The sequence below is a fragment of the Excalfactoria chinensis genome, chromosome 21, assembly GCF_039878825.1.
Source record: "Excalfactoria chinensis isolate bCotChi1 chromosome 21, bCotChi1.hap2, whole genome shotgun sequence".
In the NCBI taxonomy this organism is placed as follows: domain Eukaryota; kingdom Metazoa; phylum Chordata; class Aves; order Galliformes; family Phasianidae; genus Excalfactoria; species Excalfactoria chinensis.
Window position 1 is genome coordinate 4,478,354 of NC_092845.1, and position 27,458 is coordinate 4,505,811.

The following is a 27,458-nucleotide window of genomic DNA, read 5'->3' on the forward strand; positions in this document are numbered from 1 at the left end:
ACAGAAAGCTCTTAGGGCAGCAGCCTGGTGCTGCTGGCATCCCACAGAGCACTCCAGACAAGAAGCAAGGCATTATTTTACATTTTTCCCCTATCTCAAGGACAAGACGTGGACAAACCTCCTGAGCAGCCCCCCTGGGTTGCACTGTCTGCTCTGAGGCACGTAGGGGAACTCACAGGGGAAACGTCTCTGTTGTGTCTCCTGCCAGTGCAAAGGGTCAGATGAGAGGAAGCAGAGAGGGCCAAGGCTAGTGGGGAGCAGCAGGATGCTTGCTGCTGTATGGAAGGGCAGGGCAGTGTGGGACAGTCCAGCAGTGGGATGGCTGCCCAGTGAGGTTCTGCAGGGCCGTACCTGGATGCGGCCTGAGCTGAATGGAAACAGAAGGGATAGAGATGACCTAAAGAAGAGCGGTAATGAATGAAGAGAAATGGGGAGATGCCTTTTGGCCTCACACATATCAACATATAAGTGCCTCACATTCAGATCCTACTTTGATTTTTGCCCAGAGACCATGTTAAGGTGGATCCCTTCTCACCCAGGCCTTACCCACAGCCCACCCTGACCAGGAAAAGCTGATCTGAGTGGTTGCCATTGAGAAATCCTCCTCCCACCTCCCCCTTTCCTCTCAAGTGGCTGCAGGAAGCAACAACTCCTTTTCTCTTATTATTTCTTCATCTATCGATGCAATTCCTGGGGTGAGAAGTCTGAAAGAAAAGGTGAGCAAAAAAAACCTCACACCTCCCCAGGGCATTTCCTACTCACAAAATAAATACTTGGAGATAGATGGGCTAAGAGCTGCACGGCAATGATAGAGAGGAAGGGTTGCAGCCAGGGGAGAGCTGGCGTTGCAGCCCTGCAGCCCGGGCTCCATCCCAAAAGTTCAGGCTGTGCTCTCCCTGCTCCCCACCACATGGGCAGGAAGGAGGATCCTCTCCAGGGGCTGAAGATGACTCAAAGTGTGTTGTTAAGAGGCTTTCCAGGAAAGAAAGGCATGGAGAAAAGCTGAGTGTGTCTGGACAGGGTCATCGAGGGAGAGAGCAGCAAGGAACCCGAGCACGTGGAGGTGACCACGTGGCCCACATTGCAGCACTGGAGCCTGGAAGGGGAACGCTGAGAGGCATAGAAAAAAATCCTAATGAGTTTTTGCCTGATTTGCAGCCGGTGTTGCAGGTCCCAAGGTGCTGTTGGTTCATTTATCTAGAAAGCATCCAAAATTCACCTCTCTTCATCCCCTGCTATTATTCAATCAAGGCTTTCTCCCATTGAAAGGCCATGGGAAAAGCAGCTTGCATGGAAACGTGGAATAGAATACCCAGAGCTGGAAGGGACACGTAGGGATCATTGAATCCAACAGGTTTATTTCAGGGATGCTCTGAAGCAGTCAATGGCATTTTAGTGGAGACAGAAGATGGCCCCACTTATTCCCCCCAAGCCAATATCACATTTATTCTCATTCATAAGCACCTACAGCTCAGCCCAAAGGTTTATGAGCCAGGACTACGCAGCCCTATAATGAATATATATAATGAATCTCCGGATTTATTTAGGTCTAAGGCTGGGGTGCCTTCATTGGGACAAAGAGCGGCTCCCGGGCCAGCCCGTGCTAAGGCTGCCCTCTGCTGGTATTACGAGTGATGTGAGCGATGCTTTGCGTTAAAAATCAGCACTCGGTTAAAAAGAGACAGCAAAAAAACGTGGGTGCCGGCAGGTTGAGGAAGCTGAGTCTGCATCGTTTTGGGGTGAAATCCCAGCGTGCTTTTGCTGTCGGCACCCAGCAATCCTGGGAGCGCAGCACCCACCTTTCGTGGGGTTGATGCAGCCTGCAGCCCTCCGTCCGGGCACTGCAATCTGCTTTTAGAGTCATAGAATCACCGAATGACCCCGCTTTTAAGGGGCCCTGTGGGAATTACGGCGTTGCACCGAAGGTTGGGTAAAACAGCTCTGTATGTGGAAACGAGGGGTTTGGGGCAGCTGACGCTGAAGCAGCAGCACTTGCGAGCCACGGGAGCCCTCTCGTGGCTGTGCTCGGTGCATTTACGTTGGGATCATCCATTCCTCTCCATTCAACCTCTTCTCACCCCAGCTCTCCAGCAAACATCGCGCTGCAGACAGATCCCCAAGCGCAGCTCCCAACCTCTGCAGTGAAGGCATTTCCCTGTGGATGGACTGGCAGCACATGAGCCCAGGACCCTGATTTAAAGCCCAGACGAATGTTCCCAGCGAGACTTCTTCCAACCTGCTTCCTTAAGAGCAAAACGAATGGAATATGGTTGTCGGTGCGCGTCCTTCTGCCCTGCGAGCTCCCCGAGCTGCGGGGCGGCACTGACACCCAGCGGCAATGCTCTGCAGCGAACGGCTGAGCTCCTCTCTCTGCTTTCTCCCCATCGTTTGCCCCATACTGGGATGAGGGCTGAAAGCAAAGCAAACGGGATGGACAGACCCAGCAGGCTGGCACCTCCAGGGCGCAGCAGAGCACCGCAGAGATTCCCCAAAGGGTACAACGTGGTTGTACGATGGGCCTCATCCCCGTGCCCAAAAGCACCCAGGAGATGGGTGCTGGGCTGCACGAGCCTGGGGAGACACAGAAGGGCACAATAACTGCATGGGCTGGGGACATGCGGAGGGGGAGACGTTTGCAAGCTGCGTGATCAAAAGAGTCTTTAAATCACAGTGACTACACTAATGGCTTTCACATGCTCAGACAGCCCTATAGAAATGAAAGCCACAGCCAGCGTTTGTCTGTGGGGTGAAGGACACCCAGCATGCGAGGGTCTGAGGAGTGAAACCCCAGAAAGGGTCGAGGTGCCCCATTCTGCATGCAGGAGTCACAGCCAGCTGTGGGTTCACTGCCTTCAAGCTTGTAACGAGCCCAATGAGGCTCATATCGGCCACGAGGAATTCCAGCTACCGTGTGCTGAGGGCTGCTAATGAAAACCAGCGGTGCCTCAGAGCAAAGAGGCAGCCACGTCCTCCGAGATCAAAGATGCGGCAATGAGAGAGGAAAGCAGGGAATAAATTGCATCCTGTTGGAGAGACGTGCCCTGCATCGCCTGCAGCTTTACCTGGCCTAGTTCAGCACAGGGGCACCCCTCTGCCTTCCTGCAGCAAAGCCTGGCTGTCAGCAGGCTCCTAAAGCAGCTTTGGGGCCGGAGGAGACAGAGGCATGGCTCGTTTTTTGGCTGCTGGTCCCGATTTGTGCTTTTCTGCTGGTTTTTAAATACAAATCTGAACTATGACAAAGCCCCTCCAGCTGCAGCCGGGCGGCTGGGGGAGAGCAGCCAAGGCCGGGTGCTGGGGAAGCACGTTTGATATGCAGCCTCTCAGAGATGTCCCAGACTGAAGCACACCATAGGTTGTATTTCTTTCCTCCCTTCCCCTCCCACAGCAGCAGAAAACCACACTTTAAAAAGACAAGAAGCAATCAGAGCCTTGGCCGCAGGGAGTGCTGCTATTAGGAGCCTCTGTTTACTAATAGGTAGGGCTGTGGCTTTTAAGTGGAGATAATAATAGCAAAACAGATGTAAATACATCTCCGTGTAGAGGGAGCGCTGCCCGCTGTGGCCAGGAGCAATTTCCCAGCTACAGGAAAGCAGAATTCCCAGGAAGCTGTGATGCTGCTTCACCCATTTGGATCTTTTTTAGCATTAAGCTAAGGACAAAAAAAACCCAAAACAAATAAACAAAAGAAAATAAGCAGAAATGAGGACATGGAGCAGGATGGGATGTGCCACCCCCGGACTGCAGCAGGGACATCCCGGGATGTCTCCATGCTGCACGGGGAGGCCAGGAATCTCATGAACTAATGGGGAAGGAGAGTTTAGGAGGAAAGAAGGAGTAATCCATACAAGCAGCAGTTTCCCTTGCTCCATTACAGTGAGTTGTTCCTGGTGCTAAGCAGGTTCCCAGCCAGGGATAACGTGCATCTGTCCATCTCCCAGCTATTGTCACCTCTGTACAAGGGACAGTTCTGCCTGGTCTGAGACCTTCATACTGACTGCAAGACAATGTGAATGTGGAGATAGAGAAAAGAAAACAGTTCTGAAAGAGGCAGAGATGGGTTTTTAATGAAGTCACGCTTCCTCCATACGGACAGCAGGAGCTGGCTGCATTGCTTTATTCTCCCAAGCATTTTCCACCAGTCTGATTTAGCCACTCGAGCCCATTGCTTTGTCCCAGCCCGAGGGAAGCCCATGTGGACCCAGCTGTTGGGGCACGGAAACCTCCGTGTTTGTCACTTCTGGAGCTCCCCTGGGGCTCGCAGCTCCATCCCTGGCAGAGCAAAGGACGTGGGAACCGCGGGGCCAGCGCTCCCCAGGCACCTCCTGCCCCGCAGGCTGCACAGAGATGCTCTGCAGATGGCAAAGGCCTCGTGCTTTCGAGAAGCACAGAAGGGACACCCGGGGAGCTGGGGGAGAGCTCATAACGGGGCAATGCCTCTCGTGGTGGGGGGATAGCGGCAGCAGGACCCCAGGCCGGGGCAGGACCCCGAGCGGGCGGGCAGAGGTTGTTCTGAAGGGGTTAATGCTGGGAGAGTAACAGGCTGAAGTTGACACTTGGAGGCAGGCGGGGCTCCCGGCGCCTGATTGGCCTCAAACCCCATCCAAAAGTGCTTTTCTTTTTTTTTTTTTTTTCCCTTGCTTCTTCTTTTTTTTTCTCTCTTTCACTTCTCCTCCTCCCCCGGCCTCTGGCTGGCAGGGGAGGGGAGTGGGGAGAACAGCGAGAGATCAAAAATAAACCTCTTATGTCAAAGCCGGGGGAGAAAGTATAAATACAGCGGGCTCCGCAGCCGGCGCGGAGGCTGCGGGGGAGGCAGCGCGGGGCGGAGGGCCGGGAGCCCGGCGGGGCCGGGATGGGGCGGCGGGCGCTGCTGGGCGGGCGGGCTCCGCTCCACCTGCTGCTGCTGTGCCACGCCTGGGCGCTGCCTCCGCCGCCGCGGGAGGCGCAGCCGCTGCTGCCCGCCCGCCTGCCCGCTCCGCCGGGACAGCTGGCGCTGCGCCTGGCCGCTTTCGGCCGCGCCGTCGTGCTGCGCCTCCGACCCGACGCCTCTTTCCTCGCCCCGCGCCTCCGCCTGCAGCGCTTGGGAGGCCGCCGGCCGCCGGGCCGGGCCGCTCCTCGGCGGGGCTGCTTCTACGCCGGGACCGTCGAAGGGCGTCCCGACGCTCCCGCCGTGCTCAGCCGTTGCGGTGCCGGGCTCCGCGCCGCCTTCCTGCTCGACGGGGCGGCGTACTCGCTGCAGCCTCTCGGGCCGCCCGCTCCCGGCCCGCCCTGGCGCCGCCCGCACCGCCTCCAGCGCCGCGCCGCCCCGCCGGCCCCGACCCCCTCGCGGCCCCGGCCCGAACCCGCTCCGGCTCCCGGGCGGCCGCTCCGCCGCGCCCGGCGCTTCGTGTCCGAGGCGCGCTACGTGGAGACGCTGCTGGTGGCCGATGCGTCCATGGTGCGCTTCTACGGGGAGGACGTGGAGGTAAGGGCTGCCGCTGGCCCCGTGGCTCCTCCTGTCCCCATCCCCCGTGTCGCTCCGCTGCTTACTTTTTCCCCATTGATTCTATTCTTCCGGGGGTGATTTTCTCCCCCATCCGTTCCTGTTGTCCCAGTCCTTTCTTGTCCGCGTCCCCGATCCCACCGCATCTGTCCCCCCTTGTTCTCTTCTGTCTCCTTCCCCACTGTCTCTGTCACCTCCTGCCTGTGTCCCTCAATCCCCATCGCGTTTGTTCCCTCCTGTCCCCCTCCCTCTTTTTTTCTCCCGTCCCTTCTCCCAATCTCGCCGTGCCCCCACTCGGTTCCCGGAGGGGATCTTAATACGCAGAGGAAAGGCCACGAGGAGGGGTTCGGTGTCTGGAGGACCCTTTGCAAACCCAGCATCCACCCCGGGGAGCAGCACAGCGATGCCCCCTTATACCCCGTGTCCCCGCGGCGGAGGGACAGAGGCTCTTAAAGCCATTCCTCCCGTCGGGTCGAGCCGCGCTGCCGAGTGATGCGCTGAGCTCCGTGCTCTCAGGCAGCCCGTGCATATCGCAGCCCGAGCCACCTGCTGCAGGCGAGCGGAGGCTGCGGGACTGCAGCGCTGCGAAGGGTAGGGCTGATCCCGCAGTGCTGCTGTGCGCTTCTCGTGTTCAAAGCGTTCTCTCAGTGGCGAGCAGCTCCGGTCCCTGATTTCAGGGAGGTGACCGCCTGCCCGTGCCTCAGTTTCCCCAACTCTTGCCTGAGTGCTTCTCAGCTGGAAGGAAACTTGCAGAGATAACACTTGGGATGGGCAGAGTGGTAACATTGAAGGGTTTGGGTGAAAACCTTCCCAGTCATGTGGCAGCTCTTATCACATGGGTTTCTCCCCTAAGATTTCGATCTCAGCAACACAAACATAGAGGAGAAACTCCCAACTCCAGAGACTGAACAGCTGCTTGCTACTCCTTGTAGCACCCGGGGCTGCGGAGCCAACAAGTGCTGGTGACGTTGAGGAGATGCCCAGGCAGCGGGAATGTTGAGTCCAAAGCACCCCTCATATTTCTGCTGTGACTTCTCTTCCCGTAACTACTCTTAAATCACTGAATATTTATTGAAGGTCACAAGCATTGTTTGCATGCCCTGTTAGTTTCTTGCATAAGCTGTAAGAGATCAAGTAGAAGATAGTCACCATGAGGTGCATTCAAGCATTGCAAATTACAATCGATGTCATTCTTTTATTAGGGAAATGCTATTAGTGATTTATTTTTAATCAATCTGTGTCATGGATTGAGCCATTATAACTCGGCTGTTAACTTAATTTAGATAACAAGAGCTTGATGGAGGCAGAACTGATACTCCAACCAGGAGGAAATTACAAAGTGGCAGCAAAACCAGGGCTGAGATTTGGGATCAGGGCTGAGGATTGCAGGAAATGGGGTTGGGGAGAACTGGGAGCAGAGGCAGGAGGTGCTGCAGGGGCTGTTTCCTCGCTGTGCACCTGCAGAGCGATGCTGGGACATCTACAACAGCGCACAGTTATGGAAGTGCCTGCAGCATCCCCAGCCAGTTGGCAGCGGGGCTGGATTCTTGCAGTGGGATTTCTCTCATCTCTTGGGTGCAGATGGGATGTTCTCTAAGCCTCCCCCTGCAGACGGATGGCTGCCGGCCGCTCTCCTTGCAAGCAAGGAATCTGCAACCCCTGCTGTAAAGGGCCGGCACGTGGGGGAGCACAGCAAAACTGGGTCAGGCTGATTAAGCTGGGATTCCTCTCCTGACTTCTGCGGTTTTTGCAGGCAGATTTATGAGGTTTTAGGAGTGTTGTTGCAATCCCTTCTCTCTAGGACCAGCACGTGGGATTGCTGACCACAGCCAGGGTCCTGCTGCTACCTCTGTGATGCTCAGACCTGCTGCCAGTGTGGCCTGGAGGCAAAGGCCCTGATTTTGCAGGGCATCCGAGCCGGGGGGGCTGCAAGCAGATATTTTGGGGCAGGAAAGCAGGCTGGGATGTCTGTGTGCATTGTTTCCAATAGCTGGGCAGCTTTCATATCTGTCCCTGTGTTTTCTTCCTTCTGTCTTTTTGTGCTCCAGAAATCTCAGCGTTTCTTTTCCCCTTGCAAAACTTCTGGCTTCCAGGGAGGGGAAATCAAGAAGGTGACCTTATGAACAAACAAACAAACCCACAGCTTCACTCCAAGCTGGGCGCAGCGGCTCTCCTGCTGTTGGTCCTGCTGGGAGCTGAGAAGGAGCTGCACCCTGCTGCCCTCCTGCATGGGTGTTGGACCATCATGTGCATACCACAGTAATAGCGTCTAAGCATGTTTTCTCCCATGTAAGTAGGGATTTTGCAAGAGGCTGTATTGGAAAGTGAAATCCTTCAATGCTGGCGAGTTGTAAGCAACTGCTTTGGTTCTCTGTGCTCTGTCTTATTTATTTGTTCATCGCTGAGCCTAAACATGGGGCCAAAGGGCTCGTGTTCAGCCCCAGCTCCCAGCCCTTGGCCGCAGCAAGGAGATGCAGGTGTGCAGCTGCTCTCCCCAAAGCACTGCAGCAGCCACCCAAAACACTGCAGGATCCCACTCGATCTGAAGATGGGTATAAATAGACACCAGATGGTGGAACAAGTGGATCTGACCTTTTAATCTGCACTAAATAGCTGTTTGTTTGGTTCACTTTCCATCCTTCCAGCTCTTTCTGGAGCTTTGTAGATGAAGGGCAGGTGGGTGGGTGTTTTCTGAGCTCCCCATTCCCACTGCTGGGATAATTCCTTGGCTTGGCATGACCCTGCAGAGTCACATCTGGGGCTATGGAAGCTCCAGAGGGTGATGTGGCACCAATGGATGCGGGCAGTGAGCACAGTGGGGTGGGATTGTGTATCTCAGAGGTCTTTTTCAGCCCTAATGACTGTTTGATTCCAAGTGGTTGCACTCACAGGGACCCCATCTGCACGGTGACTTCTCCATGACACTCGTTGCATGTTTTAGCTGGGATGTGGGCCATGTCGTGGAGCGCTGGCCAGTCTAAATAAAGTCTGCTGTGCTCCCACCAGCCTCGCTGGGACCGCTGTTGTGTCGCAGCCCAAGGAAGGCTTCAGCTGCATTTGCTGAAGCAAGACATCTGCTGATGGGAAGGTTCCAGGGATGTGCTCCTGATCTCAATTGGGAGCTCTCGGGGCTCCCAGCAGCACAGTGCAATGCTGGTGCTGCAGCGAGACGGGCGGGCGATCTGTCTGGGGACGAGAGAAGCCACTTTCTCTTTCACAACACTCACTGTTGTGTAATCGTGCATTTTTTTCTCATGACTGCGGGTCTGTTAACGCGTGCCAAGCAGGAGAGGAATTTCGATGCTCTGATAAGATGTTTACATCAGCCGGAACGGTGCTGGCGCATTTGATGTATGAAGTCATCGCCGGCTGTTTGGCTGCTGAGTGGAGGATGCTGCTGGGCAAAGCCTTGGTGTGGGAAGCCCCACAGTTGCAGCCCCATTCAGGAGAAGGGGCAACACGTGGCTTGGTCTTGTGGGCTGCTCTGTGTGGCCCAGAACTGTCCTTAAAGAGCAGTGGTGCTGGGTTTGGAGGGCAGAAAGTGGAGTGGCACAGCTGTGCCCATGGCTCCTGCAGGCACGGGGTGCACAGCATTGTATATGGGAATGGCAACACCTAGTTGTCATTCAGCCTAAGTGGATGTATGACTGTTTCGATGTGGTAGACTCGATAAATGGGTTTGATTTCTCCTTCCCTAGTAAAATTAGGTGGGTTAACAGTCAGACTTGATGACCTTAAAGGTCTTTTCCAACATAAATGATTCTATGATCATACAAAAATAAGATAAGATGGCAGGTACACCACACCCCTTTGTAGAGATTTCACCCCAGCTTTCTCCCCTCTTGCAGAACCACGTCCTGACCCTGATGTCCATGGCAGCTCGCATCTACAAGCACCCCAGCCTGAAGAATGCCATCAACCTGGTGGTGGTGAAGGTGCTGGTGGTGGATGAGGAGGGAGCGGGGCCGGAGGTGTCGGACAACGGTGGCCTCACCCTACGCAACTTCTGCAGCTGGCAGCAGCGATTCAACCCACCAAGCGACCGGCACCCTGAGCACTACGACACTGCCATCCTGCTCACCCGACAGGTCTGGGGGTCCCTGGGGATGGACGCTGGGGGAGATGGGGTTTTGAGATAGCCCAGAAGGAGAGGAGAGCTCCTATTGCAAGGGATGGAGCTTCCAGTTGGCACAAATCAAGCCAATTCGGGAGTTTAGTGCATTTAGGATGTGGAATTTTGGTTTGCCTTAACTTCCTTGGTTGCTGCCTCCCAACAGGATTTCTGTGGGCATCAAGGCTGCGACACGCTGGGGGTGGCAGATATTGGCACCATGTGTGACCGCAACAAAAGCTGCTCGGTGATCGAGGATGAGGGACTGCAGGCTGCCTACACGCTGGCTCACGAGCTGGGTAATGTGTGCCCTTGTGGAGCTTTTCTGCTTCTTTATTCATCCCAGTGTCAGCATCTCTGCTCTGGGTATCACCCTCTGCAGTCCTGACTTGCTAACTAGTTTGCTTGATTTGGTTTAGTGTGGGCACGGTGGTGGTGGGTTGATGGTTGGACTCAGTGATCGTAGTGGTCTATTCCAACCTTTATGAGTCTATGATTGCTTCTGTTCTGGAAGCTAGTAGTGTTTGCAGAGATGGGAAAAGGCTGACAACTAATAGGAGATGCTCCCTGCTCTACAGGCCATGTGCTCAGCATGCCCCACGATGACTCCAAGACCTGCGAGCGGCTCTTTGGGCCCCTGGGCAAACACCATATGATGGCCCCACTCTTCGTCCACCTGAACAAGAGCCAGCCCTGGTCCCCATGCAGTGCCATGTACCTCACTGAGTTCCTGGATGGAGGGCATGGTAAGGCTCAGCTCAGGAGAATTTAAAGCATTTTACTTGATTGTTTGGGCTCTTTATGATCTCTAGAGGGTGAAGGGGGTTCAGTCAGACCACAGGCTGAACTCTGTGTCCCCTCATCATCTTAGAACTGTTTGAGTTGAAAGGGGTCTGGTCCAACTTCCCAGACACCTACAGCTTGATCAGATGCTCAGTGCCTGGTCCAGCCTGACCTTGGATATCTCCAGGGATGGAGCAGCCATCACATCTTGGTGTCACCTATGGGACCAAACCCTGGTGTACCTCCATCCTGATCCATGCCCTTCCCTGCTGCTTGTAGGTGACTGCTTGCTTGATGCCCCAGCCCAAGCCCTCTCCCTGCCCTCGGAGCTGCCTGGCCAAGGGGCCCTGTACAGCTTGGACCAGCAGTGCCAGCAGATCTTTGGCAAAGACTTCCAGCACTGTCCGAACACCACGGAGGAGGATATCTGTGCCCAGCTGTGGTGTAGGACCAGCAGTGGGGAGCCGCTGTGCCACACCAAGAATGGCAGCCTGCCCTGGGCTGACGGCACCCCCTGCATGGGCGGTGGGCTGTGCTGGGATGGAGCCTGCCTGCCACAGGATGCGCTGCAGCCCCAGGTAATGCAGGACAGGGGCTGGAGGGATGGGGTTGCACCTCTCTATATTTGTGTATTCTTATATATATGTATATGTTTACCACCTGCTGACTGATGCCCAAGCACTGGTGACCCCCCCAAGCCAGCTCCCCTCACTGTTATTGATCAGCATGGTGCTGTATGGTATGGGACATCCCTTTGGCAGGTTTGGGTCAACTGTCTCAGTTCTGTCCCTCCCAGCTCCTCATCCCCCCCTGGCCCCTTTGCTGGCAGGGCAGCACAAGGAGTGAAAGGTCCTTGGCTCTGTGCAGCACATCCACATTGTTCTTCTCCTAAATCCAAAACACGGCATCATACCAATCACTGAGAAGAAAATTAACTCTTTCCCAGCCAAAATCAGGGCAGAGCTCATAAAAGATCATAGGACCAGGCCTGTCCTAGATGCAGCAAGCAGTTCTGCAATTAACTCTGATTAAACTGATTTATTTGTGTTGTTTTACTGGAGGAATTAGCAGCAATTCCTGAACCAGACAGCAAACTGCAGGCTTCCAGCACACGAGCCCATGCACGCCGGCAGTAGCTTCACGCAAAGCACGCACTTAAGTGCTTTGCTGGATCAGGGCCTCGGTTCATGACACAGGGAGGGGATCTGGGAGCAGAGGGGGGAATGGTTGCACTATTTCCACCCTCGCAGCCTCTTGTGGCCTCTTGCAGCCGGCAGTGGATGGAGGCTGGGGTGCATGGAGTCCATGGGGTTCGTGCTCACGGACGTGCGGCGGCGGCGTGCAGTTCTCCCACCGCCACTGTGACCATCCCCGGCCCCAGCACGGCGGCCGCTACTGCGAGGGTCAGCGCACCCGCTACCAGTCGTGCCACACCGATGAGTGCCTGCAGGACGGTAAGCCCCCCTCGCTGTTCCCAAAGGCACGTTCACCCCCTCCCCGTGCTTTTTGTTCCTGCACTCTGTGGTTGCCTTGCAGTCTGCTGGGTACAAGTAGCGTCTTCCTCTCTGCCTGCTTCTACCATCCTCAAGTCTCTCCCACATCTCCGCTGAGGAGGAGGAGAGCTCCTTACTCGCAGCACAAGGCTTGTGGGTCATTCTTTTGCCTTTCCTTTTAGGCAAGAGCTTTCGAGAACAGCAGTGTGAGAAGTACAACAGCTACAACTTCACTGATCTGGAGGGGAACCGGCTGGAGTGGGTCCCCAAGTACGCTGGGGTGTCCCCACGGGACCGCTGCAAGCTCTTCTGCCGAGCCAGGGGAAGGAATGAGTTTAAAGTCTTTGAGCCCAAAGTAAGATATCTCACAACGTCAGTTCCCAACGTCCATCTTTATTCCCAGCAAATCCCTGTAAATTCCATGCTCCCTGTCCGCTCTCCCCAGGTGATAGATGGGACGCTGTGTGGTCCGGAGACCCTGTCCATCTGTGTGCACGGGCAGTGCATCAAGGCTGGTTGCGACCACATTGTTGGGTCCTCCAAGAAACTGGACAAGTGTGGGGTGTGCGGCGGCAACGGCTCAACCTGCAGGAAAATATCCGGCTCGCTCAACCGATCCAAGTAAGGCACAGGGGAGAGCGGTCTGTGGAGATGGGCGGGGGGAAAAGCAGCATCAGGCTGTAGGAAGGGAGCACAGAGACATTTGTTCCTCTTGAGGCTGTGATTGGAAAAGCTTGCTTTGGCTCTGCAGAGCTCCTGACCCGGCAACATCTGGCTGGGGAGCTTTGCTCGCTCCGTGCCTGCAGGCAGCCTGGGGGTGCTGGGCAGATGTTCACAAAGCCCAACGTCTGCGTAAGCGCTTCCTACGCTCGCCGCAAAGGAAACGAGATCGAGTCAGGGCTTAGCAAAGAGCAGAGGCAGCATTTCCACAGCTGGGCTCCCCTGCACCGACCCCACGCGTCCCCACTGTGCTGCTCTGCTGTGTCTGCACGGTGCTGCTCAGGACGCAGCTCTGAAAGGTGTCGTGATGCAGAAGGGCGAGCTGCGTGTTTGACGTGGTGCATTTTGCTCTTGTGCAGCAAAACCCTTTCCTGCTTCTCTCTGCTGCAAACCAGCACGATGCTCAGGAAACCATCCCCCTCTTATTCCCCTTGAGTAGGAATATCAAAAACCCTCAGCTCCATGAGGTCCCGGGATGTGGGCAGCCCTTTCTGTTGCCCAAAATCTTTGCTGCTTTGTCATGGAGCTGGAGTTAATGCATCCCGCAGAGGCTTTTGCTGAACAGATAGTAACAAAGCCCGGCACATCCAATTCCATGCGGCGAGGTGACTCACTCAGTCAAATTAGATTTCCTAAATGGTTTCCTTCCAGGGAGCCAGATGAATGGAGCTTCCATTCTCCTATGAATTGTTTGTGGTTGACTAAAGAGAGATTAGCGTGGTAGCTACAGCCAAGAAGAGATCCCATTAAGATCGGGGTTATGGAGGCCAGGGTGACTGAGAGCAGGCTTTGACCCTGAGGCTTTGTTCCAAAATACTCTGACCATAATTCCCAACTGCAGCATCAACCTGGGGAATGCATGAGCCCCCTGCCAGCTCCATGACGTGATTCATGTGGGGGGACGGGGTGCCAGGGTGGCATTTTGTCACTGTCACCAGGCAGCATTGCAGCACTGGGGGCACGCGGGGACACAGCCCTGAGCCAAGGGGAAAGCAAAGTGTTCCCAAGGGTCGTGCTCTGCAGAAAAAACCTCCTCCAGCACAGTATCCTCAAATGGAGCTTTTGGCATCAGGATGAGGCTGCCAACCCAATTGAGAGGAGCCTGGGTTGCCCGGTGCAGCGATGCCCGCCTGCAGTGAGCAGTATTTTTGCTGCCCTCTTTCTTGCTGTTTTCTAGGAAAGGCTTTCCAGTTGGCACCAATGCAATCAGAGGTGGCTGTACTGTTAACTGTTTGGCTCCTGACTGGAACCGAGCAGTGACACCTGGCCAAAGCATGCAGTGCCAGCAGCGCCCAGCTCGCCTGTCCCCCTGTGCCATCAGCAACGACAAAGCCACTTTGGTTTTTCATGCCAAACACTGCAGCCCTGTCAAACAAAGGGGAGCTGGAAAAACACAATTTCCTACCAAGGCTGATAACTGTGCTGATTTGTTTGATTGCATTGCTCATTTTGTGTGTTTAATTTAGTAAACTCTTCCAGCCTAGCACACATCTGGCACAACTGCAGCATTTCCAGTTCTGCAGTGCTCTTGGGTACTGAGAGATGGCTTCAGAGCCACGTTCCCCCTTGGAAAGGCCAGGGAGATAACCATGTCCCCTCACCCCATGCAGGTACGGCTACAATGACATCGTCACTATCCCAGCTGGGGCAACCAACATTGACATCAAGCAGCGCAGCCACCGTGGGGTGCGCCACGATGGGAACTACCTGGCCCTGAGGACCTTGGAGGGCAGGTACCTGCTGAACGGCGAGTTTGCCATCTCAGCCATGGAGCAGGACATCCTCATTAAGGGCACCATCCTCAAGTACAGTGGCTCCATGACGACCTTGGAGAGGCTGCAGAGCTTCCGGCAGCTTCCAGAGCCCCTGACCGTCCAACTGCTGACCATCGCCAGCGAGGTCTTCCCACCCAAAGTCAAGTACACCTTCTTCATCCCTAAAGACATCCCCTTCAGCAAGCAGAAGGACAAAGAGAAGAAGTCAGCCAACGTCATCCGCCCGATGCTCACCTCGCAGTGGGTGCTGGGCGACTGGTCCGAGTGCTCCAAGACCTGTGGCTCTGGCTGGCAGAGGCGGACAGTGGAGTGCCGGGATGTTGAAGGCCAACCTTCAGCCACCTGCGACCGAGCCCTCAAGCCTGAGGATATCAAACCTTGTGGTGACATCCCCTGCCCTCTTTGGCGCATGGGTCCTTGGTCGCCGTGCTCCCAGACGTGTGGCGAGGGTGTGAGGACACGCAATGCTTCCTGCATCCACTACACAGGCACCGTCATTGCCCCGGAGAAATGCAGCTCCCCAGGGCCACCACCAGCCACTGCCACCTGCCTGCTGCGGCAGTGCTGAGTGGGGACAGTGGGGCACAGGGCTGGGGACACAGGCCACTGGGTGCCACCATGCTGCAAGCTTGCTTGAGGACGAGAGCTGCTGGTAGTCCAGCGGTTCGTCTACCTCAGAGGGGGAATAAGGGCAGCAAGATAAGGAGGAATCTCTTCTTTGTGTCCTTTCTTTCCTTTTTGGCTGGCTGGGGCTGCGGGTTCGGGAGGGATGGGGTGGGTGGTGGTGGTGTGGAGCATGGTAAAACTGGGGCTTCTTTGCAAAAGCGCTGTTGTGCAGCTCAGGTCGCTGTCCCTGCCATGTAGCAGTGTGGGTGTGTTGAGCATTTTATCGGCTGTGGTTTTGCAGCTGGAGATAAGTGGCTCGTGTGGCTGGAAGGGAATGAGCCGAGGGCTGGGCTATAGGCGGTCGTGGTGGCTTCTGCTGGATTTATAACCTAGGAGGTGCCAGAGCTCTGCCTCCAAACATCCCCCGCAGCTGCTGTTCCTCCCTGAGCTGCAGTCCCCCCAGGAACATGCATCTCCTTACCTCCATTTCCCCAGTATAAAACTGATCCCACCCCTGTTCCCACTTGCGGGGTTGCCCCAAGGATTAATTAAAGCTCTGCAGCGTTCTGGCTGTGAAATTCCTCTTGCTGTCCTTGCTCCCCTGCAGAGCAGACATTTGGCTGTGCCCACATCCCCTCTCCCATCCTCTTGGCTCTGCCTGCCACACGCTCAGTTTACCAGCTGTGCTTTTCACTCTGGAGATGAGACCCAACCAGTGCCACTGCTCAGCCCCAACCCCTCGAGCCCAGGGCACACGAGGATGCTCAACCCCAGCCATTGGCTCCATCTGGGGCTGGAAGCTCCAACAGGGAGTCCCGCAGGGCTGCAGCTCCTCTCCCAGCCCAGACGCTCTGGCCGTGCTGCAGATGCTGTTCACTCGCTGACCTCTCCCCTTTTGAAGCAATCGCCTCTCGCTGGATGTGTGCTGGCAGCAGCTGGAGCCTTGGGAGCAGAGCTGGAATTTGCAAATGTTTTGTCACTGACATCGCACGGTGGGAGGATGTTTTGTGATTTTTTGCTAGGTCTGACTTTCCCCGTTTGCAAAATGAAGCTGCCTCATGGAGCTGCAGTTGGTCCAGGAGCTGCTCGATCCTCCATTGCAGATGGGAGGGAGTTTTTGTAAGAAGGGCTGAGCATGATGCAATTGTTTAGCCAGCACGGAGGTGACCAAACAGCAGGTCCAAATTGCAAACTGTGCCTTGGGGGGAATCACTTTTGTCCCTGTTGTTACAGCAGGATGGAGGCTTTTCAAGCGGAGAGCTTGCCTTGTCTGCAAGGAGGCTCTGCTGTCATTTGCTGCATGGAGATGTTAATCTGGGCAGCTGCAGGGATGAGAGGGATGCAGATTTTGGAAAGGATGCACGTTTTGGAGAGGGATGGAGATGCTGGAGAAAGATGCAGGTTTTTGGAGGAGACACAGACTTTTGGAATGGGATATAGGTTTAGGAGAGGGGATGCAGACTGTGCTTGGAGCAAGGGAGGTCACTTCAAAATTCACTTGGACCCTTCCCCGCTGCTGTGCCCACTGTGCAGGTCTGAGATGGGGCTGGAAGAAGAGCTCTGGCCAAAGCAGAGCTGTAAAATCCATCCCCTAGGAGGGACATGGACCCCTCTGTGGGTGACGCCAAGGGCTGCAGAACCAAGGACTGCAGGGGCTGAGCATTTTGGCTGGGCTCTTTTTGAGAAAAGCCAAAAACAAAAGCCAGCTGTGCAGTCTGGATCCAGAGCTGCTCGGGCTGCAGTTCAGACCTACCTTCGGGCAATGTTCTCTGTCTGCTAATTAATCTCCAGGAATTTAAGGCCTCTCGCTCTAACAAATAGCTGGATGCTAAAGTCATGTAGCCTTGCTGGGTTGTTTTCTTTTCCCCTTTGCAGCTGAGAGGGTTTTAACTCAAAGGCAAGCATGTGTTTCCTCTCCAGCGGCGTAAGCAGCATCCATTTTGGATGGGGCAGATATTTCAGCCTAAGACAGTGCCAAGGAAAACGTCTGCGTGTATCAGCCCTGCACAGGAGCTCTGCAGCCCGCAAAGGCCTCTCCAGCTTTTCACATTCACTCTGCAGTGCTTCCCCTATGCAAAAAGCTCTCTGCTGCATCCGACCCCACGCTGTGCCCTTTGTTTTGCCCCTGGGATGCCAAAGGAGGAATGCTGTAGCGCAGCTGCAGGCGCCCACCCATGGCCAAGGCAGGCTGGTGGCTCCCTGCAGTAATATTGCTCAGTTTGAGCCTTCTGGGGCTTTTTTGGGGGGGGGCTGGTGGGTCCTGCTTGGGGACACGGGGTCTGCTGCTGCCTTCCCATAGCAACACGTAGCCTTAATGCTGATTTATCAAAGAGGTTATATATTAGGATATATATGTGTATATATATGTTTCCCTTCAGTGAAGGATTGTAGCAACGTACTGAGCCTCTTGTGTATTTATTACAGATTTCTGGTTGGTTTTGTACAGTAGCTGTCTGAAAAGGGGAGAAACGTAAGACAAAAAACCAGACTGTCTGTGTTTGACCGTGCTGCTCCCACGTCCCTCCACCAAAGCATCACTCCTCGCATGGCCCCAGCAGCACCCAGTATCACCCTCAGGGTGCACAGATCCCATCAGCTGCAGGATGGATCCGGCCAGAACCGAGCTCGGGACTTCCATTGCAAGGGGAGAAAAGTACCGTTTTCTCAATTTATCTTTGTGTTTGAGGTCAACTCTGGTTGTGACTCTGCCTTTACCTCTTCAATAAAGGGTTTCCTGCCTATCGCCTCTTGGCTTTTATTAATGCTTTTTTCAGGCTGTTTTCTAGTTCCCTTTCCAGCAGCTGAACAAAGGGTGAATTTGTTTTTGAGGTGCTAAAGCGTGGGCAGCAATACAGCACCCTGGGATGTGTCACACCGATGGACACCGCTGCATCCTGCCCAGGGCCCCCAGCACTGTGCTCGGGGACCTCCTGCTGCAAAACAGGCGGAAGCAACGAGCAAAGCTGTGCCAGCAGCACATTTCTTTTTGCAGCGGTAGCAATCAGCGTGCTGGTGGCTTCCTGGTGGGACAGTTCCTGTGCGTGCGCTCCGAGCTGGACTTGCACGCTCCCGAAGTCAGATGTTCCCAGTCCCCAAGGTTTCAGCAGCAGGAAGAGCAGTGTTGCCCCAAAGGAAGCCGTGCCGGATGGCTGAGCTCTGCAGGAGCTGCTCTTGCAGAGCGCTTTAAGGCTGTAATGTTTTCCTTTGCTCCATTTGCAAACATGATACACCCCCGGCTGTGCGCTTTTTGGAGCAGAATTTGGAGGGTGAGCATTCTTCCTTGCCTTGCAAATTACCTCTTATTTGTCAGCTGAAAAAAAAAGAGTGAGAGCAACCTTTGCACACACACTCACACACACTATTTGCTTCACTTGACGCTATTTCACTCCAGTTTGTCACCAAAGCAATCTGCAGAGAGCAATGCACCGGGCTCACCGTGCAACTCCGTGCAAGTGCAAAGCCAGGGGAAGGAAAAGAAGAAATTGAAGCAGCAGTGAGTGCAATCTTGCAGCCCACCGGGGTTCCGTTCTCCCTCTGGTTTTGCAAGAAACAGTCAGAAACGGCCCCAGGGGTTCCTTTGCATTGCAGGGAGCTGGGAGCTCCGTGCTACTTCTCAAATACGTTTTGTGCTGCAATTTGAGTTGCAGTGCACCCAGTGGGATGAGAGCCCGCGGTGTGCACGGTTTGCATGCACTCGTGCAGCGTGCACAACCCTGGATGTGCACGCAACGGGGGTGTGCAGCACGCACAGCGCCGGGAAGGGCATGCATGCACAGTCCTGGTTTATCCATGCATGCATGCACAGTCCTGGTTTATCCATGCATGCATGCACAGTCCTGGTTTATCCATGTATGCATGCACAGTCCTGGTTTATCCATGCATGCATGCACAGTCCTGGTTTATCCATGCATGCATGCACTGGGGTGGCCGGTGCACGCATTCTTGCTCCCTCCATGCACGCAGAGGTGCTTTGTGTGCACGCTCCTGATCAGTGCATGCTCCCGCGTGCACATCCTGAGCTCTCGGTGCACCTGAAGCTGCACGGTCCCGCTCGGTGTCCCACGTGCACCGCTCTAACCCACGCACCCCCCGCACCCCCCGCTGCGCTCAGCATCCCCTCTCCCGCCGCGCCGCTCAGTGCGCACGCGCGCTCCCGTCGGCCCCGCCCCTCGCTTTGGCCCCGCCCCCCGCGTCGCGCTGCACTGTGGGACACAAACAAAGTGCCCGGCCGGGCGGCGCGGCGCGCGGGAGCTCGTTCGTTCGGAGCCGTCCCGCGGCCGCCGCCCCTCCCCTTCCCCCCTCCCCCCTTCCCGCCGAGCCGCAGCGCCGCCAACGGCCGCACACGGGGCTGCCCTCCCCCCGCCTCAGCGCCCCGCCAGCTCCGCGCCCGAGGGGGAGGCGGCGGCGGCGGCGGCGGTGGCGGTGGTGGCGGTGGCAGCGGCCTCTGCTCCTCCTCCGCCTCCCTCCGCCATGGCCCGGCTAGCACCGAGATAGGGGGCTCGGCCCGCCGGGCCCAGCGACCGCAGGTAAGGGCGGAGCGGTCGGGCCCGGGGCGGCCCTGAGGGAGCCCGTGTGCGTACGGGAGGGGAGGGGGAGAGAGAAAGCCGCGCTGGGGACCCTCCGTGCCGACCCCTCGTGCCGGTGGGAGCCTCGGGGCCGGCCCTGGGTGGGCTCCGCGCGGTGCCGGCAGCCCGCGGCCTTTTGTTGTGCCGCCCCTCGGCTCCCCCCGCCGTTTCCCATCTGCCGGGGCCGCGACCCGCGGGGGGTGGCTGGGCTCAGCTGTGCGCCGCGCTAAGACCGTGCCGTGCGAGCCGCGTGATTTGGGTTCTGATCCGCCGCGTAGCGACGTAAACATTGGCACATGGGGATGCGGAGGGGGAGAGGTTTGCTTTGGGTTTGCTTTGGGTTTGCTTTGGGTTTGCTGGAGCCTCGTGTAGGAACTGCCTGAGCGGGGATCCTGCTGCCTTCCGGAGCCCCTTGTGCTTCTGTCCGGACATAGGTGTGCTGCGCCGATGCAGCCCGTGAAGTACAGCCGCTTTGTCCTGTCCCCTGAAGCCTCTGAGCTCTTCCACCCCCATAGAGGAGCACACATCCTCCTCCAGATCTGCGAGGCAGCTCGTCCATCTCCCTGCACTGTGGGGTTACCCGCTGCTGAGGGGTGGTCTGTTAGGCCTTCTGCAGTGGTTATCCCATTGACTGTCCACCAAGAGCTGGTTATCCCATTGACCAAGAGCTGCTGCACTCCACATGCGTTCACACACCTCAATGCTTTGCCCCCAGCCCTTTGGATGCAGGCATTTCTCCTGCAGGTTCCCAAGGAAGGAGATTTCTGCTCTTTGTCCTTTAGCATCCCATCTGTTCCCATAGACACCTCATGGCACCTGCTGGATGCCTGCTCCCATGTGTGGTACTCCTTGCTATGTGTGCCAGAGGGGTCACCCAGCTGTGCCCTGCAATTTGTGGCTGCCTTTAGGTTGCTTTTCTACTTGGAAGTCCAATGCGTGTTCCCTAAGCATCTGCAGATTTCAAGTTGGACATAGCTGGTCTAAACTGCACTGGGTTTCTCTTCTCTAGTCATACGTGTAATTTGGAAGTCTCCTGATTTTTGCCTACCTCTTGTTCCCATTCAGTCAGGAATCTTGCTCACGTGTTTCCAGAAGTCTCTAGCATTCACTCTTTTCCTTTCACGAAGTCCTAGGTTTGCCCTATTATCACGAGGGAAATTTCTCAGCTTTCCTATTTACATGTTTGCTCGTGTTCTCTCCCTTCTTTTTTTCCTGGCTTCTCTTTAGGTGGAGGTCACCCAGCCCACCTGCTGAGCTGACCTCTGGTTTCTAGCAGCAAGCTGTTGTACATGGAGTGACGTGGGACTGCTCTGTGAACCCTGCAAGGTGATACTGGGTGGGAATGGCTGGCTGGCACAGGCTGGTGTCCAGGAGTCTCGTGGGGCATTTCACATGTGCTGCTCATCTGCCATTGAGCTCTCGTGTTGCATCTAGATATCCACATGTAATGCAGATCCAAGGCGTGATGTGCCTGTTGAGCTTGCCTGGGTCTGAGTGAATCTGTGTAAGAAAGAGCTGAGGAAGTGTTAACCTGCTAGCTTACATATAGCTCTACCAATATAAATACTTCCACTGATGTAAAGCTGTTTATACCAGAAACTAGTTCTAATACTGTGTGTCTCCCTGGGGACTTCTTCTGTTTAAACAGCTGGTTTTAATCTGAAACTCTTAATTGAAACACTCCAAGAGATCCCTTTCCAAGGGAAGGGAATTTCCAGCCCTTGTTTTTGTCTCCCCAGGTGGATGCTGGTTGTGTGGATGCTCACCTGGGAGGTGGAGGGATCGCTTTTGTTTTCCCACGCAGAAGGTTTTATACTGTTGGGTTTCTTGTTGTTGTTCTTGTTTCTTAACAGGGTGAGGGAATTCCTCTTTTTGTGAGTGTCAAGTTTAGGGGGAGGAGTGTCTTCGTGTGTTTCTTCTGTAGCACGTAAGAGAAGTAGTTAGCGAGTGAAATTGAACCCTTGCCATGTTTTTTGCAACAGGAGGTTAATCATAAACTGGCAACTTTTTAAAAGGGTGATTCCTTTCAGTGGTGTCTGTAGCAAACGTCTGCTGCGCTGAGCATCTGGTCAGCTGTTTGCTAGGAGGGGTGAAAGAAAATACAGCTTCCTCTGTGTGTGTGAAGCTGAACAAGTGCCCGAACGTTATTTCTGGAGGCCTTTTATGTTTGTGTCCTTCTGAATGGATGTGTGATGCCTGCTGTAAGATGGATGGTGCTTGTGTGATCTCTGCTGGCAGAGAGGAGGCCTTGGGTCCTTTGCACTGGTGTTGGTTTCTGCACATCTGGCGTTTCACTGATGGAGTCTGTTTGCACATGTAAACTTATTTCTCGATGCTCTTTGAGAACGTTTGGGTATATTTCCACAGGAAGATGTGATGATAAATGTAACAGCTCTTGAAGGCATTGTAGTTCACTAGCTGAAAGAAGAAAACCGAACCGTGACAGATCGGTGAGTGATGCTGTTGCTGCCGGTATGTGATGAGGAAGGAGATGGCCCTTGACGTAGAAGGGATTGTCTGTTGACATACTTCTATCTTGCCTGGTTGTAAGTAGGTTATTCCTGTTCAAATTATGCAACCGTGCAGACAGCCAGACTTCAGGAATTCCAAATACTTCAATGTGTCAAGTGCTGACTTCTAAATTAAATGCTACGGTTGCAGAGCTGTTCACAGTCTGTCGCTTGAATTATGACATCAGTCTTGGAATTGTCTCACTGAAAAGGGGCAGCGACTTAATTACTTCCCTTTCAGAAAGTGTTCGATTTCAGGAGTACAACTAGATGGGAGATGTGCCTTCTGTGGCACTATTTCAGTAGTCAGTGATTGCTATTTTGGCAGTTTTAAGCAGGAAAAGAATACTGGAAATGTTGGTTTACATAAGATCTGTAAGGCAGCTCCTTGTTGCTGTGGTGGATGCTGTTATTGCTTTGAAAGATGCAGTTTTTAGCAAATAGATCCAATTAAATAGTTGTGTACTTACTGCTACGTAAACACAGGAGTCCATTACTCTCAGCTTGCTTTGGAGTTCCAATTGATTCTTCTAATGGTTTCACAGGAAGAAAACAAATGTCTGTGGAAGGTGCAGAAATGAAATGGTGGTGGTAGGGAGTGAACTGCAACCTGGTAAGATGGCATTTGTGTGGATGGATGGAAAGGGTGAACTGTGAAGGCTGGGAATTTCATTTAATTCTCTCCTATTTAGTCAACTGAAGGAAGTGACTTAAACTGTACCTAATTTGCAGATAGTGTTTTTTTAATATACTACATTGTAGAGCTGGGGAAATAAACCTGTTCATGTGATTATCAGAACATGTGAATGATGGGGTAATGAGGTCTGCAGAGTGTGTGTGCGGAGCTTGGCATGTGGTCTGTGACAGTGGCCAGAAGTAAATCATTAGGGGAAAGAAGCAGAGCAGGCAGCTGATGTACTGATGGCTCCTCGGGTGTCTGCCAGCAGCCAGGGATGGCCTGAGCCAGAGGGGCTGTGCAGGCAGTTGTGGGTAACGATGCCTGGTGGTGTATTTGTCAGCTGTGGATTTGCCTGAACCTCTTGAGCAGTTTATACCTTTAGCTTCTACCTTATGCTATGCAATGAATTCCACAACTTGGGCAAAAATATTTCCTGTGCATGGTAATTTCATTGAGCACCTTCTAGATTCTAGAGCCATGTGTTTGGCCTTCCCAGTCCAGGTTTGGCCATTCAAGGTAAGAAAGTGAGAAAGCTTGCAGTGTTGCTGTTCCTGCAGTAGCTGACTTGTGGATAAACACACAGGTTTTTTAGTTTTGGGGGCCAGGAAGAACTCCTTTCAGGCATTTAATTTTACCTGCATAATTGAGTCATTAGGAAAATAAAGGGTATGCATAGTGCTAAAAGGGTGATGACACAATCACATTCCTTGCTTTGCTTCAACTTGCTCGGGATTCTTTATAGGCGCTTGGTCGGAAAGCTGGCTGTTTGTTTCTGTGTCTGGGCACCTGACAGGCTGGCTGCTCTCCAGGAGTCTGCATCCACAACGCCTTCTGCTCCTTGAGATGGGGTGTGGAGAGGTTGGATGTGATGTGGGACTTCACCTCGCTGTCTCCCCTTTGCTCCTTACACAGGCTCTCCATGCTGCTGCTGGTCAGTGCAAGCTCCTTGTGCTGCTGCCATTCGCAGGGCTAGAATGCTGGGGGGAGGTTGGAGGCTCGCGTTGCGCTTCAGGTAGATTCATCTGTTGTAGTTACTGTGTATTTCATTAAGGTGTAACGCTTCCTTGCTAATCTGAAATAAAAGCTAGAGAAGGAAAGCTGTCATTTATTGTAATAAAACTGAGTACTTGAAACAACAGCTCGGTTGACAGGTGAGCTTTGTGCAGAACTAGTGAAAACTAGCACTTAGCCAAATTTGGCTGTCACAAACCTAATGATTGTGATATGCAGTTACAGCCTTTGTTTCTTTAAAAGGAGGTTTGTCACTTCCAAGTGACAAAAATTAAAGCCTTGCACACAGCAAAGTAGGAGACACTGCTTGGGGTGACAGCAGGGGGTGTTGGGAGGAGGAACTCTTCCACTGCCAAACTGCTGTTGCTGTCGGCAGCTCTTGGGGCACAACGGGCCCAGATAGGCCTGTTTTGTTCTTGGGGGAAACAAAGAAGTGGTTTATTTTCCACGTGTGGCTTTCACTGTGATGCCGGCCAGTGATCTCTGCAGTTGACTCCCTTCTGTCTGGAAACATGCCTCGTGTGCCCTTTTCTCTCTTTGAACACATGCAGGCAGACTTGGCTGGGCTCAGTAAATAGGCGTACACGTGCGTGAGGAAGCCCAGATCTGTATTTTCCCTTCTGACTCTTTCATGGATCTTAATGCAGTAGTGCTACCAAGAAAACCTTCAGCTGTATTAGGATATTCTGGCAAGCAGGCACGCCAACCAGGCCATATTTCTTCCTGTTTCTTTCATGTGGTTCCCCCAGAAAAGGGCTTGGAGATTTTTGCTTTTGTTAGTAATTTGGGAGGGAGGTTGGGCTGAGCTTTGATGTGTATTTTTCAGAACTTGTTGATAATTCTTGCGGGGCTTCTGAAAGCAGACTGAAGTGCCATAGGTAGCCATGGCAGAGGAAGGAAAAAATAGCTTTCTGCTATTAAACTAGAATGTTGCTGCCTTGTGACAAATAAAAGTGCTTTATGGATGGTTTCTGGCAGCTTGCAGCACTTAAAATAAACAAAATGTTACGTTGAACTTGTGTTCTTTTATTTCATGTGTTTGCACCTATTAGTCCTGCAGGTTGGAGGGATTGTTCAAACCAGAACCTCCTGCCCGGTGTGCTCTAAAGGGCCTGAAATGTAGGAGTGGGTCCTGGTGTGTGGGGCAGGCAGTCTTCAGTGTCCTATGCCATTCAGTGGTGCTTGTGGGGAAGCAGAATGTGTGCTGGTCTTGGGCACTGATTCCCGAGCTGCCCCAATGCCTGGTTGGTGTTGGAAGAACACGGGTGTTTCACTTGTTTGGTTTGGGTTCGTCTGTTTACTAAACTACAAGCAACAACAACCAGCTCGTGTGCATTATCCGAACATCTGTGGCACGTGCTTTCAGGACAAGGCACTGCTAAACTTGCCATCGAACAGTTTGGTTGTGTGCTTTTTTTAGAGAACTGGTGAAAAAGCGGTTGCAGGGCAGTGAATCTATTGTGAATTATCGCAATACATTCCATCTAATGAAATTTGCACATTAATTTTTATTATGAAGATATAATTCCATATGTCGTAAGGCCTCTTAGCAGTTAGTGCTCGTATTATTAAATGAGCCTCGGTTTTAACCACGGTCTGAAAAGTCACTGTTATGTGTTACATGGAACACTAATGTGAGATTCCTACAACGAGAAGTTCAAAGTGCTGGAGGCCGGGGAAAGTGGCATTTGTCTGGTTTGCTTATTCAACCATGTGAAAGCTGTATTAGGCACATAAAGTTTATACTTTGCGCTGCAGCTTCAAAAAGGCAACAAGTTAAATAGGGGTCCTTTGAAGTAGTGAACGGTAACATTCTGTTCTTTGGAGAACTGTTGCTGTTAGGGAAAAGGAGACTGGGGGGAAGATGCAGGCTATGGAAACGGGTGGTGTTTCTTGCGTGTTAGGAGCAGCCATCAGCACGTTGCACTGATTGTATTCCTGAAGCTCTTCGCCCTTCGTGCTCGGCTGTCCTGCAGTTCCTGTGCTTTCTCACCTGGTACATCTGTCAGAGTTCAGCTGCACGTCAGGGACCTGCAAGCTTTGGTGATATTGTAAGGTACAGTGTGGCTTAAGAAAGCACCGTCTATCTTCTGTGTGTATCTGTAAATGTTTTATGGAGTGTCTTTTAAGTCTTGCGTAAAAAAGAACTTAGTGTCAGCAGATCAACACGTTGTTCGTGGCCTGCACTGCAGCACTGCCCTGACTATCGTAATCCCTTTTAATTAGCTCCTGAGGTTAAGAACTGTCTTGCTGATCAGTGCACTTAATGGATGCCCTGTTGGCTCTGCCTAGTGAGTGTTCCTGTCTGAAATGTTGTCTGCTCGAGGTAAGTGCTCTGTGAAGACCTGCACCTCTCTTCCCTTACAGGCAAGGTAAGGAGCAGATGTGCAGAGAGCAAAGACACTGAAAAACCTCCTCAGAACCTTTTGTGGGTTAAAATAATCCTGGCAAACACCTGACAAAAGATATTATCAGTCTGGTTATTTGGGGGCCTTTCTGTTAGCTGTTCAGTTTAGTTAAATACTATGGAGCTTTCTCCAAAGTCATTGTTAACTGATTAGCTTCTAGGTTATAGCTCATCTGTTTCTAGGTTCCATGCGTGTCATGAAGTTGTTTTAATTCCATACTGCTGGATTTACATTGAACTTCATTCTATTTCTAGTGCTCCAGTTATCAGTCATATGTTTTCATGCTTTGTGCTGATGAATCTTAGGCTTTTCATCAGTGTGTTTTTGAGTGTCTGCAGACACGCTCAGCTTATTGCTAAAGACAATTTGTGGCACTTTGCAGGTAAATCCTTTAACCTGCTATTCCAAGTATATGGATTAATTCTTTTTTTAACGGGCTCCTTAGCGAACTTGTAGTTTGTTCATCTCCCTGTTTTTGCTCATAGCTCTGCTTGTCACTTTATTCAAACATTTTAATGTAGTCCACATCATACGCGGTGTTCCCCTTCCTCTGAAAAATACATTATCAAGCGGGTATGACACACTTTGCCTCAGTAAACACAGGTGTTGTCTCACTTGTTTCTCATTCTTCGTTCCTTCAGGTTATTTTCATTCAGCCAGGTTTCTGCAGCTTTATACAAACACTTAATCATGTAACGCTGCTGATCCTTGAGAGACGGAAACATCTTTGTATGTTTAAATAACCAGATCTTCAGCACTAAATATTTGAGGGATTATGTTCACACTGTGTTAGTGTTGCCAAGATTTCTGGCAGGTGCGTGCCACACAATGAGACAATCTCGGAGCAGTTGTGTCTCTTCTCCCACTCCGCTAACACCTTTTCTTGAGGATTAAAGTATCAGTTTGTATGTTTGTAATCACAGCGGTGTCTAATGGAAACATTTTTAGGTTGACTTGGACTGAAAGGAGTGGTAACATTTTACACACCTACAACATGAGCTTTAATCTTACCGTTTTATCTAGGCCAGGACTTGTAGCTATGCTTTAATCTGGTTGTAGTCATCTAGCACACCCGGTACAGAGCTCTCAATTGCCTGTCAATAGTTCCCAAGCTTTTTTGGCTACAAACTGCTGTCAGCTTTCAGCTTCTCCCATCAGTCCGAGGGGTTTGGTCTTGACCGTGGCCATTTACAGTGCTGTGCAGATTAATTTCCATTGCCCAAAGCCAATGGGACCGAAACCATTTGGCAGGTTAAGTTTCACTCTGTATGACCTGAATTCCAATGCTGTGACACCTTCTACAGTTAACAATTTCCCA

At 53.1% G+C, this 27,458-nt stretch overlaps 2 protein-coding genes across 3 annotated transcripts in view; both read left to right on the top strand.

The window, feature by feature from the left end:
- Positions 1-4,763: 4,763 nt before the first annotated feature.
- On the top strand, positions 4,764-17,706 carry ADAMTS8 (ADAM metallopeptidase with thrombospondin type 1 motif 8). The gene is made up of 9 exons (XM_072354759.1): positions 4,764-5,461; positions 9,328-9,567; positions 9,757-9,889; positions 10,169-10,336; positions 10,653-10,951; positions 11,644-11,827; positions 12,049-12,221; positions 12,312-12,487; positions 14,197-17,706. The coding sequence occupies exons 1-9, from the start codon at positions 4,850-4,852 to the stop codon at positions 14,927-14,929; spliced, it is 2,718 nt and encodes a 905-aa protein (XP_072210860.1). The 5' UTR covers positions 4,764-4,849; the 3' UTR covers positions 14,930-17,706.
- A 1,495-nt stretch (positions 17,707-19,201) lies between these two features.
- Positions 19,202-27,458, top strand: part of ZBTB44 (zinc finger and BTB domain containing 44) — a 31,020-nt gene continuing 22,763 nt past the window's right edge. For both annotated transcript variants that reach the window (XM_072354885.1, XM_072354887.1), the window contains exon 1: positions 19,202-19,493. The gene's annotated coding sequence lies outside the window, so the exon portion shown is untranslated. The remainder of the gene's footprint in view (positions 19,494-27,458) is intronic.

Bases quoted from the DNA above. Each gene is read 5' to 3' on its own strand.
- ADAMTS8 (XM_072354759.1), top strand. From the start codon at position 4,850: ATGGGGCGGCGGGCGCTGCTGGGCGGGCGGGCTCCGCTCCACCTGCTG. The intron at 9,568-9,756 runs GTCTGGGGGTCC...GCCTCCCAACAG, and splicing joins CCATCCTGCTCACCCGACAG to GATTTCTGTGGGCATCAAGG. The intron at 12,488-14,196 runs GTAAGGCACAGG...CACCCCATGCAG, and splicing joins GGCTCGCTCAACCGATCCAA to GTACGGCTACAATGACATCG.